The following is a 12,360-nucleotide window of genomic DNA, read 5'->3' on the forward strand; positions in this document are numbered from 1 at the left end:
ATCCCATGCACTTTTGGTCAATGCAACAGCTAGCCATTTGGGACCATGGTCTCAACCAAACCACCAAGCCATTTTTTTTTTTTTTTTTTTTTTTAAAAAAAAGGGTCCTAGAAAAGAGTATTGGGTACCCCAAGCCGAACAATAGGTTAAGCTATTGGGCTGACCACAACAGATTGTATGTTCTTGTGGTCCAACCATTCACCTTTACGGCTTGGACCGCAACACCAGATTGGTACTTTATGTACCTCATCCACACGAAAGGGTTAAAATAATTTATTTATTTTTTCATGCCTTTTGTTGTCAAACTAGATATTTAAAGATAATTATGCAAGCAATAAATAATGGATAAAAAAAAATGAATTAATTAATTGTAGAAGCTAATTATTGAGATAGCCAATGATATTTATTGGTGTATATCTTTTATACAAGGTCCATTTCATTGGAGGATGAGGATGACACCTAAGCTTATCTATATTTGTGAAGAACAAGTTCTATCCCTAAACACCACAATCCTTTTGCTTTCATGCAACAAAGGTGGCATTGGATAAAAGGATAGGCCCTGTCAATATCCCACCATGCAAGAGAGATTAGTTCTTTCACGATTTCAATTTATTTGAAAAAATTTATCTTGTAACCCCTAATTTTTCATTATTTTTGCAATTAAGTTCTCAAACTTTAAAAAGTATCAATTTAAAGTATCTATCTTTCAATTTCAACCCTCCGTTAGAATTTTCCTTTAAACGTTGTTGAAATTTTTAAAATATCCTTGTGTTTTTTTTTTTTTTTTTTTTTTAAAAAAAAATTATAAAATTTTCAAAGATTCAGGCATTGGTATTTTTGCGAATTCCGTAAAATTCTTACTAACACCTAAATTCTAGCAACTTTCTTATTTTATTTTTTTTTAAAAAAAAAAGATATGAATTTTAACAGGATATAACGAAAAATTTTAATGAATGATTGAAATTGAAAAAAATTAAAAGATGAATATCCTAAATTGACATTTTTTAAAATTTGCTTTTAAAAAAAAAAAAAAACACTTTATGGAGATGTACACCAAATAAACAATTTTTTTTTTTTTAAAAAAAAAAAACTAGATCGTTTATCTGGTTAAAGGAGGAGCTGAGGAAGAGGCATATCCATAACTGATAAGTCTTAGGATCTGGCCCCTACATTATCTAGTAGAGAGGAGTCACATATTTTCCTGATTGCATGTGTATTTAATTAATTTGCCTTTTATCGATCTGTAAAGCTTTGCATGTGTATCACTCTTTCTGTTGAGGATCTAAGTGGACGTAAATGCGATAAACCACATGCATTTGTTTTGTTCTCCTGATGGAGATGTATATCAAGAATATAATAAAGACTACCCCTTTCACAACGTGAGATATTCTTCTAAATTGCATCGATTCGACAGCATGGGTCCTCCCACCTATGATTGATTGCAAACTTACTGTAAATTCATATTTTGGTCTTACAATGTTGACGTGACAGTAAAGGTGACAATTCATATTCGTGTGTTGGGTTTAGATCGTATAGTGTCGAAGCATTGATATAAGACTATATAGGTTAACCTTGATTTGACCTATTTAATTAAACGAATAAGACCTTTCAATCCTAATAGTCAAGGAGAAAATTGAAAGTTGGCCGGTGGGGGTCATGGCTCCCTTCGATCGACTCCGTCCTGTTAAAAAGACCCCATGTAAATAAATTGTTTGTGGGCTTGTGGTTGTTTATCTTGCAAAACCTGTATAACTTGTGGTTGTTTATCTTGCAATATATATATATATTGCAAATGCACCAATCTCCTTTACCATTAAAACATTTAAAATTGAAATGAATACTTTGATTAGTTAGTTAGAAAGTGTACGTTGGAACTTCCCTATCTAAAGCCTGTTTCATTCAATAACATTATATACAATATTCAAGCATAACTTTCAGTCTACATCTATTAAGAAACCGAAAGCACATGCATTTTATATAACAAAGTTCAAAATCTTTTTTTCTTTCAACTTTCCAACGTTTTCTTAGCAATCAAACAGCCAGCCATGGCCCATGGACAATGAATTACATATTAACAAATCTAATAATAACAATAACCACATATAAGAGCATCTATAATTTAGTGATTGAGGTTCAAAACTTTCATGTCTTCAGTATAGCTTTTTATGAGTGATAACATTAAAAGGTCTTGATTTTGCCATCGGAGAGGTTTGTCAAAATTCCTACTTGTCACCTCCACATTGGAGCCCGATTTACAACCTATTCTCTTTTTCTTTTTTACTTTTTTTTTTTTTTCTCTAAAAAAGTCAAACTCTTTTCTCCACGTTATCAAACAACTTTCTTCACTTTTCTCTCACAAAAAATTCAAAATTCTTTTCAACTTTATATCAATCGATTCCCCCCCAAACCCAAACCCAAACCCCCGCAAGTGCGTGATTTACTCACATGGTGGCACTTCTCAAGTGACTTACTCACATGGTGGCAAAGAAGTTCCATTTCCAAAGGATCTTCCCCCTTTACTGCCACAGAATTGTAGGTCTACCAACTAAATGCAATGTACTTACTGACAAAACAAAAACTTTATCAAGAATTATTGAAAAATTTATTAAAAAAAATAATAATATACAAGCATCAATTTAGAAACAAATGAGTATAAAAATATAATAAATGAGTATACACCTCTAAGATGAAGGGAAGGAATTTGTAATCTATTCCATCAGTATGCTAACACATACAGTTTTCGCACTTATCACAAAATATTACTTTCTTTTTTTTGGATCAGAAATTATTATTATTTTTTCCTAACATCAGTATGCTAACACAAATGTAATTAGTCAATTTCAATAAATTTTCACATAAATACACTAGCAATACTTGGTACTATATGAAAATCAAGAAAGAACCTCGTAGAGGTTGAAAGTTCATGCCATTTTGCCGTTTATACAAACAGTTTCCCAACTCTGAGCAGAAGGAAACAATCTAACATTTTCTGACTGTTTTTTTGGATGTTATACAGATACAAAATTGGGCGTATCAGTATCCCGTGTACTCCAGGGTTCAACTCCATCTTCATTCACTGTCCTGCTTGCCTGCCTGGGAGGAGGAGATTGATAATTCAATCAGCTAACTATGGATCAGCCAAGATAACAGAATGCTTGACAAAACTTGCAATGATTGTAGTAATCCTCTTAACAGGATACACCTTGAAGAAACACAGTGCAAATTCTATTCATGGTAGTTCCACTACTTTCTTCCTCTCTTTCTTTTCTATTGTCGAAAGAAGTTCATAAAAGCTTTTGACATTCTTGAAGCTGGGAAAATCCCCAAAAAGGATTAAAAAATTTAATAAAAGCTAGGAAATGATTGAAGAGTTCTTGAAACTATTGTTTTCCAATACTAGAAATAGCTATTGATTTGAGTTGAATTCCCCAATTCAATACTTCATAAGAATATTCATTGTCCTCACTTCTCATACCTCCTACTATGACACAGGTGCAGCTTTGATTCAATAGAATAAGGAAATGTCATCAGATGGATACAAAACAGGAAAAAACAGAGACGCACAAGTTACTACGAAAGAGTATGTACATAGAAAAGGATAGGAGATTAACATTATGGTGCATGAGGAGTACTGCAAAATAGATAGGCTACCAAATTTAAATTCCACCATTTAGGGGGAAAAAAAGAAAGAAAAAGCGCAAACTTACTCTTTGCTCCCAAATCAACTGCAAAGAGGAATCAGTTGAGAATCCCAACTTTAACATGACTTCTTCCAAACGTTTCACATTTGTGAGATAGAGATAACCAACCTACAAAATGTATAGTCAACGGGTTATGTTAAGAAATCAAAAAACAACTTCCTAAATCCTGACTCTTGACTTCTTCTTCTAAGGATATCAAATTTAATAATGCAAGTTGGATAATAAATCAATTAAACAGTAGATGTCCATATAACACCATGCTGGAGTGCCTGAAGTCACAGAGCAATGAGATAATGTTACACCTAGCTCATAAAACTTTCTACAATAAAAACTCAAAACTCAAAACACACTCATGATCCTATTTGCAATTTTCTCACTATACAGAAAATAAGTGATGTAATCAGGTGCACTTGCAAAGTCCAACATGCTACTGATAGATATTTTTTTTTGATAAGTAAGAAAATTTCATTAAAAAAGCTTAAGGCGCCCTAAGTATACAGGAGCAACTCAACTAGCTCACATGAAAAACCCAAGAAAACCCATAAGAAACTACATACCCATAACACCCAAAACCCACATGAAACCCAGGATACAATACAAACCCCTCAACAAACACCCAAGATACAAAGTAAACCCCATAATAAAATAAAACCCAATAGAACCCCCCCTCCAACACCCAAGATACAAAGTAATCCCCCATAATACAATAAAACCCAAGATTTAAAAGAAACCCCCCATCAAACACCCAAGATACAAAAGAACCCCCCAAGATACAATAAAACCCAAGACACAAAGTAACCCCCCTCATACAAAAAAACCCAACATGCTACTGATAGATATGTTTGACACAATTTGTAATGCTGGAAACATAGTTGATCGCCAGCTTCCTTTCTGAAGTGACATGTTTTTAAATAATGAGCATTTTAATGGAGATCAATATCATTTGAAGAACACAAAGGAACGAGGAACAGACTAATGTTTCCAGTGAAGATGCTCTATTATAAACTGCTGCGCCAGCACGTCTTTTCGTCCGTGTTTTAGATGAACCAATATTCTTTCCCCAGCGAAGAACATTTCTGCAGTTAGAATCATAAATGTGGCACGTTAAAATAGCAACTTCTAGACACAAAGAATATGCCTACATAGTTTTAGTAACGAATCCATACGAATTTTAAAAACAAATCTGTTCTTTTAAAAATTTATATGTAGTACAGAACATATACAAATGTTCTTATGGCAGAACAAAAATGATTTTGCTGTTGATGGGATACACTATTCATGAACGCCTTTAGAATCATAAATGTGGCACGTTAAAATAGCAACTTCTAGAAACAAAGAATATGCCTACATAGCTTTAGCAACGAATTCATACGAATTTTAAAAACAAATCTGTTCTTTTAAAAATTTATATGTAGTACAGAACATATACAAATGTTCTTATGGCAGAACAAAAATGATTTTGCTGGTGATGGGATTCAGTATTCATGAAAGCCTCTCCAACTTTTGCCACACAATATTCTGCTATTTTTGTTTTATTGATATGAGATGGCCACACCATACATGTCCAATATTGCATAGCCCCTCAAAGACATTCTTCCAACTAATCTGTCAAACTTTGTACTTGTATTACTCCAAACGACACCAATAGACAAATTATGAAGTCTTTGTATTTAGAAGGTGCCACTAAAGCATTGGCCATATTTTCAATTGAAACTTTAAATAGATATCATGACTTGACTCACAATCTGAACATTCCATGCGACTCATTTGTAGCTAGCATTAAATCCATTATAACTTCTGAGAAAGCTATAAAATCCGTATCAATTGGTTTTCAAGAACTCAACCTCTGTAGCGAACCCATTGAGCTTAAAAGCCTTGTCACTTATTAGCACCTAGGCATGCTGGACTATGTAAATTTTGCACTCTTAGAAATTACACATCAACAGATCATGTCACTAGGAAGACATTTTCCAAAGCCAGCACATCTCAATCGTTAAGGAATATCTACTTGCTTATGTAAGTAAATTATAGTGTTGACATATGCATGTGCACAAGATCATCCTCCTTTCAGAAGAACTCCGTCTACTTCTCACTGGGGATGACTCCTATAGTAGTTGTCAGTTGATGATATATTTGCTATCCATGCCCGTTTAAGCCACAAGTAACATGATCATCTTAATTATATCTAGTAAACCAAGTTCCCAAGTTGTCCACTCATTTTATCTTCCATAGGAGAGCCCAAGTCTCTCCTTTGATCAATTCCTTGACCTCAACAAGAATATTCTTCTTCCTACCATCCATCTACCAAAGATTCTATGTTTCACCTATTCTTGTCCTTGAAAATTCCCAAAATCTTTTGGGTGAACTGATATTGGCCATGTCCAAGTGAAATGATCCACCAAACTTTACCTCACCTATTCAGCCCTGCATCCTCAAAACATATTTTCAACCTCAGTCAGCTATTCTCATTCAAATGGAACAGCCTTGAACACTCCCAGATGTGTGATTATTTAAATCGATAATGGCAGGCTCATTACTTGAGATAGAGATCCATGTTAGATTATTCTTATATGCTTCCAGTCCTCTACACAGAGAACAAAGGCATATAAAAGAAATTTTACATTTCATGTCTTTACAAGATGAAGGTTTCATAGAGACAAAAGTAGTTAAAATTTATGGAGACCATAAAATCCTCTAGTACCTTTCTTCTTCTGATAAGTAGTTCTCATTAAGAAGTTTCTGAAGCAATGCATCCTGAAATGCAACAAATGCAAATGTTAAATTTTTTCTCTTATCCATTTTCATAAACCCCACAAAGCAAAAGTGGAACTTAATTAAAAACAAAATCACACAATTAACAACTGCACACAACAATTCTGGACTGACGAAACAGTCCCACACAAATAAAAATAAAAAATCAAAACCACAATAGTAGAAAACAGAAAGGACAAGCACACTCTATAACTTTATTTTCCCCAACATGCCTATGGGGAATAAGTCCATATCTGACTCTAACACATAAATCCTCAGGAACAAGAACTTTTTATGTGTTTTTCAACTCAAATATCCAGAGGATGTCGGAACATATCTTACTTGTGCTTCACAACGAACAACTGCTGTCACACGATCATTGTATTCTTCAATATTCAGTGGAGGAAACAAAAAGTGCCTGCGAGCATATAGCTGCATATTTTCAGAAATAGTGGAAGTAAGACATGTAGGAATATTAACTTTACCAGGAAAGAAATCATGTCAGTCATTACATTGCAAATTAGGCACCTAATTGATATGTATTTAGATATAGAAGGTTTGAGACAACAAAAAGATAGATATGCTTTCTCAAGAAGGTATCAACAATATATCTCGGAGACCCCTTAGATTGATGAGTTGATACATGGATACCTCATTGCCTCGTCATTTATTTTCTTTCTATGATGAGATATCCAAAACTTTGCCCCGAAAAGTCTCCCTGCACATACAGCTCCCTCATTGCCGGACCCTGGAGGTGGCCTTAAGGGGAATATTGTGCAAGTAGGGTTTTGAACTCTCAACCTACACTATGTGAGGTTTTTATCTTGGCTTGACTTGCAACTTGAGCTTCTCCCATGGGTTAATTACCTCATATCTTCAATTGCTTTCTATATTGCCAATTATAGTAAATACCCATTGTAAATGCCTTCGAATGAAATTTCTAATCATAGATCTTCCGATGTGTGGTTATGCATCCTAGATAGAAATTAAGATCCATGGAGCAGTTACTTAAAAACCTCACCTGAAGCCTTTTGCTAAACACCGTGAGTATCCTTATTCACATATTACTAATTCCTTCTACATGTAGTATATGTCATTTACTTGAATATGCACCACTGTTTGGAGGGCAATAGTGAAAAAGAAAAAAAAAAAAAAAAAAAGAGGAAGAGATTATACTGTTGAAAACTTAAGGTGAAAGTGTGAGCGTATGTTGCAATACTGATAGGGCATTCATAGATAAAGCATTCTTTAGCTAGATAAATCATAGTAAGGTTCTACAAATCTAGTGAAGTCAAAGTTCCAATGCAAATAACATTTTCATTAAATGTGCCTTCAAATTTACTTTCTACAGTATAAAATCGTAGTCACCTCATGTCAACAACAACTATTTTAGTGCATCATGCGGTTCCTTAAATGTATTCCTAAAGACATAACACAGTTGACATCAAGCATGTGGGCCTTGTTCAAATGGCACTACATAACTCAAATCACAAACAAACCTCATAGATGCAATCGCCAACATATGCTAATGATGCCGCATTGAACATGGATCGAGGCTTCTCCACTTTTGGAGGACTTGGCAACCATCGCTCGTATCCCAAATAAACTTCATCCCGCTCCACTACTTCTAGAAATCAATAATCCTCAATTAAAAACATATCACTAAATGCTCAGTTCAGTTCATTTCAATGAAAACCAGTATAAAATACAAAGAAAATCAATAGTAACTTGGAATATTAGGACCATTATCCTGTTTTTTTTCTTTCTAGGAGACAGTCAACAACAAAAGATATATATATATATATATATATATATATATATATATATATATATATATATATATATATATATATATATATATATAAAGTTTAGATAAACAACAAATTTTCATTCACCTTCCTCGGGTTTCTTGGTAACCAAACAATATTCTTAGGACCCAACGAAACCCAAAACTCTATTCAAACACTTTGCTTTAGTTGACTTGAATTTCTATTTCCCAGAAACCAAAAAACTGTTTCTTCCCCCACCCCCCAAAAATTTTCTCAGCAAACCAAACAAAAGCACAAGCAAAAGAGCTCATTAAAATACCTCGACTACTGGGGCGCTTGAGGAGGTCCGAAATGGAGGGGTCCGAAGGGGTGGTTTGGACGGTTAAGGTGAGGGTTGGTGGAGGTTTGGGGATTTTGGGGGCTTTTCGTGGGGCGTTGGGGTTGTATGGGAGCCTCGGTTGCGTGTCCCACGAAGCTCTAACCGCCACACCCAGCGAAGGTGCTGACAGGGTTTGCATTTTGGGTTTGTGTTGGGGAAATTTGTGGGGGTCTGGGGTTTATCAAGAGGGTATAGGCAGTGGAGTGGTTTTTAACATTGATTTTATTATTTTATTTTATTTATTGTGAAAATTATGTGATTTTTTTTTTTTTTTTTTTTTTTTTTAACGCAATACCAAAGAAATTGGGTAATGGGAGAAATAGCACTAAAACTGAATAGGAGATAATGATTTATAAGTGAGACCTACAAAGATATCCCATCTAAACAATTGTTGACCAGAAGAGGACCCATAATGCTTATAAACTTTGATAAAGATCCTCTTCATTTTAAATAAAATTGATAATATCTATTTCATAGTCAATATTTAATTTTGGTACATCTAACAGTATATATAATACCACATTATTTAATTTATTTAATTTTTTGTAAAACATGTTAACATTGACATCATGTACACAATTAGATACGTCATATCTGATCCTAACCATAAAAAAGATCATTCTCTTATAAACTCATTCATCTCATGCTCCTTGGCCAATGTGGAACAAGCCCCATTTTTTTCTATGCAATACCAAGGGAATTGGGTAAGCAGAGAAACGACATTAGAGCTGAATATGATAAAATTGTTTATAAGAGGAAGATGGATGAATTTATAAGTACTAGGTCATCTTTCGGTCATCAATTGTTTGGATGAGGTAACTTTGCAGGTCCCACTTATAAAATTGTGTGAATTCATTTATAATAGATTATGCTTCAATTATGAAAATAAATAAATAAATAAATAATCTATGCTCTCTCTCATAATTGTATTTTTAATTTATTTCATTTTTAGCTACTAACTAAAAACAATAGTGAAGTTATTTGTTTTGTTTGTTGTTCAATATTATACAAAAATACCTTTTTATACTTAAAAGATTTGTGTGAGTTGCTTATTGAGTTTTTTTTTTTTTTTTTTTTTTTTTTTTTTAATACATATCTCAATATCCACAATCTAAAAAAGAAATTAGGGTAAAAGCATTCGAGTTTATGGGTTTGATTCTTGTCGTATTGAGCTATAGGCATATAATTATATAGGTCAATCCAAACTCGATCCATTTAGATAAATAGGGCAAACCCATCAATACTGACATGACCCGTTTAAATAAACGGGTGACCCGACCCGGCTCATAAATTGTTTAATAAACAAATCGTGTTAGGTTTGACCAAAACACAACTAATTTCAAACCCGTTTCGACTTGTTTGATATGAATAGGTTAAATTGACCCAAATAGTTGGTATAACATGATTAATGCAACTTCATTTATCATAAGAAAAAATTATATCAATTATATGCATTTACAACTAGATTCATGACAATCAATATAATATTTGATATAAAATTATTCATTGGTTTGGGACAGCATCCTTTGAACGAAAATTAAACTAGATCAAAGTCGTGTATTTGAATTCGGTGAACAGGTAGCGTTAATAGCGTAACTAATAGCTGTAAGAGATGTTTAGGTGTGAATTGACATTGCTTTGCAAAAGCTGGTAGCATGTGCATTATAGGAACATATGTTTTAGGTGTGAATTGAAATTCATGACCCTTAGAATGGGTTATCAAACGCTGCCATAATCCTTTTATCTTTTAGAGTAAAGCTAGGGTGTTACATGTATGGTCCACAATAATTGGTGCTTTCATAAATTTCCTATACATAACATAAATAATAGCAAGAAAAAAAAAATGCCTAATAGACTTTTTATAAGCACGATGTAAAAAATAATCTCATCAACGGGTCATAAGTAGAGTAGCAATACGATCACGCTTAATATTCAAAATATTATTGATGTGAAAATTTATTTACTCCTAAGCGCACGAATCGTATGTAGTATAGAATATGCAAGTGCGAGGTCGAATCTGCAGGGAAGTGTGTGTAAGAAAAGAAAATCAATTTCTATTTAAATCAATTTTGTTTTAACCTAGAGCCAAATATTTGAAAGATTTGTCAAACAAAATAATAAACAAAAAAAAATTATAAAACTGAATAAAATAATTTATAAAAACACTAAGGTATCGGAATTCACCAAATCAAATCAAACACCTTACTCTTGCATTTTATTCATAAGTTCAATTCAATAAGCTCGATATTCAAATTCTTGAGTAACAAAGCATGAAAATATTTGAAGAATTCAACCCAACAAATCACGACAATTATCCCTTTATAATCGAAATCATCTATTGTATCCGGAAATCAAAATAGATATTACAATCTCAAAGAAATCAATCGATGTATCCATCGATTGAATTACAACAAACATCAAATAAAAATCATCAATCTAAAGAATATGATTGATATGGAATTTGAATATATATAAGAACATTGAATTTATGAATATCATGACAAGAGCATAGGTGTTATCATTGATGAGGTTTTATCCTCAACCTTAGTTGAGGATTTTAGCCTCTCATGATTGAAAACACCAAAAACTCTTGAAATGAAATCATGAAATAATAAAAGCGAAAAAGATAAAAAGAAGAACAAAAAATTAATAAAAATAAAAAGAAAACAATAAATTAAAACGAAGGGAAAGAAAGGAAGAACAGAGAAGAAATAACAAAAAAACAAAAGATAAGTAATAAAAAAAAAAAAAAAGAGAAGAACAATTGAAAATTAATTAATTTTAAATTAAAGCGATGAATTAAATAACAAAGAAAATAAAGAAGAATGGAAAATTTAAATTAAAAGAACTAAGAACAAAGTAACAAAGTAACTTACAAAAGAAAAGAGCTAAGACAAGTGCTCTGAAGAGAAAAATTGATGTTTTAAGTGGTGCTTAGCATGGGGTATTTATAACAGAAAATTAGGTTAAACCTAATTTTTACAAAATGGCACATCTACCCCTCTAAACCCTAATAGGAGAAAAGAACACTAGGGTTTAGGGCCATATGTTTAAAATGACACATCTACCCCTCAAAAACCCTAATAATAAAAAAGAATGCTAGGGTTTGGAGTATCTGCAGCTGCCAGAAGGAAGGAAATTCGCGTTCTTATATTCCGGGGTACTTATGACGTGGCATACATTCGAATTAGGAAAATTACATTTCATAATGATTTGTAGCATTTTGAATTATCTTTCTAACGCCGCTGATTTCACTTTAATCCGATACTTGAACTAAAAGTTATGGTTAAAATACTATAACTTGTGCAGAACCTGAAATTTAATCCAATCCGATTTTGACTTCCAAAATTTGCATTTTTCACTTTAAAAATACAGTTTTCTCTCCATGATCTGCAAAATACCAAAATACAAAAACTAACCAAAAACATTAAAAAAATAATTTAGGGGTCCAAATATACAATATTTGACACATCAATTATCATGAATGTTTCTGATTGTTGCATGTTTGACTCTATTTGTTATTTCTTATCCCCTATAATTGTATTGGGTAGCAAATCATCATCATTATATGGTTGGAATTCAGAAAATCCTTCAATGTATATCTCCAAATAAAGTTGTGAATGGCCATAAACGCCACCACAATTTTTACTTTTTTGTCATAACGAAAATTTGGCATATGATTCAATATCTTCCACCTATTTTTTCAAACTCCAAATGTTCTTTCAATAATATATCTAAGTGATGAATGTGCATGATTAAA

The 12,360-nt window shown here is 32.7% G+C and overlaps 1 protein-coding gene across 2 annotated transcripts; it reads right to left on the reverse strand.

The window, feature by feature from the left end:
- Window positions 1-2,827: 2,827 nt before the first annotated feature.
- LOC133864092 (uncharacterized) lies at window positions 2,828-8,791 on the reverse strand. 2 transcript variants are annotated; one of them, XM_062300303.1, is made up of 7 exons: window positions 8,541-8,791; window positions 7,952-8,076; window positions 6,795-6,884; window positions 6,403-6,455; window positions 4,675-4,777; window positions 3,708-3,809; window positions 2,828-3,093 (listed from the first exon to the last, which is right to left on the reverse strand). In XM_062300303.1, exons 1-7 carry the CDS (start codon window positions 8,737-8,739, stop codon window positions 3,070-3,072), a joined length of 696 nt encoding a protein of 231 aa, XP_062156287.1. In that variant the 5' UTR covers window positions 8,740-8,791; the 3' UTR covers window positions 2,828-3,069. The 2 variants fall into 2 exon arrangements, with proteins under 2 accessions (XP_062156287.1, XP_062156285.1); XM_062300301.1 differs by having other exon boundaries at window positions 7,952-8,079.
- Between the last annotated feature and the right edge of the window lie 3,569 nt (window positions 8,792-12,360).

The sequence above is a fragment of the Alnus glutinosa genome, chromosome 3, assembly GCF_958979055.1.
Source record: "Alnus glutinosa chromosome 3, dhAlnGlut1.1, whole genome shotgun sequence".
NCBI lineage: Eukaryota > Viridiplantae > Streptophyta > Magnoliopsida > Fagales > Betulaceae > Alnus > Alnus glutinosa.

Excerpts from the sequence above, each read along its gene's own strand:
- LOC133864092 (XM_062300301.1), bottom strand. The coding sequence starts at position 8,739 with ATGCAAACCCTGTCAGCACCTTCGCTGGGTGTGGCGGTTAGAGCTTCG. Across the intron at positions 6,885-7,951 it reads TTGGCGATTGCATCTATGAG|CTATATGCTCGCAGGCACTT; the intron begins GTTTGTTTGTGA and ends GAAAATATGCAG. Across the intron at positions 6,456-6,794 it reads TTGTTCGTTGTGAAGCACAA|GATGCATTGCTTCAGAAACT; the intron begins GTAAGATATGTT and ends GTTGCATTTCAG.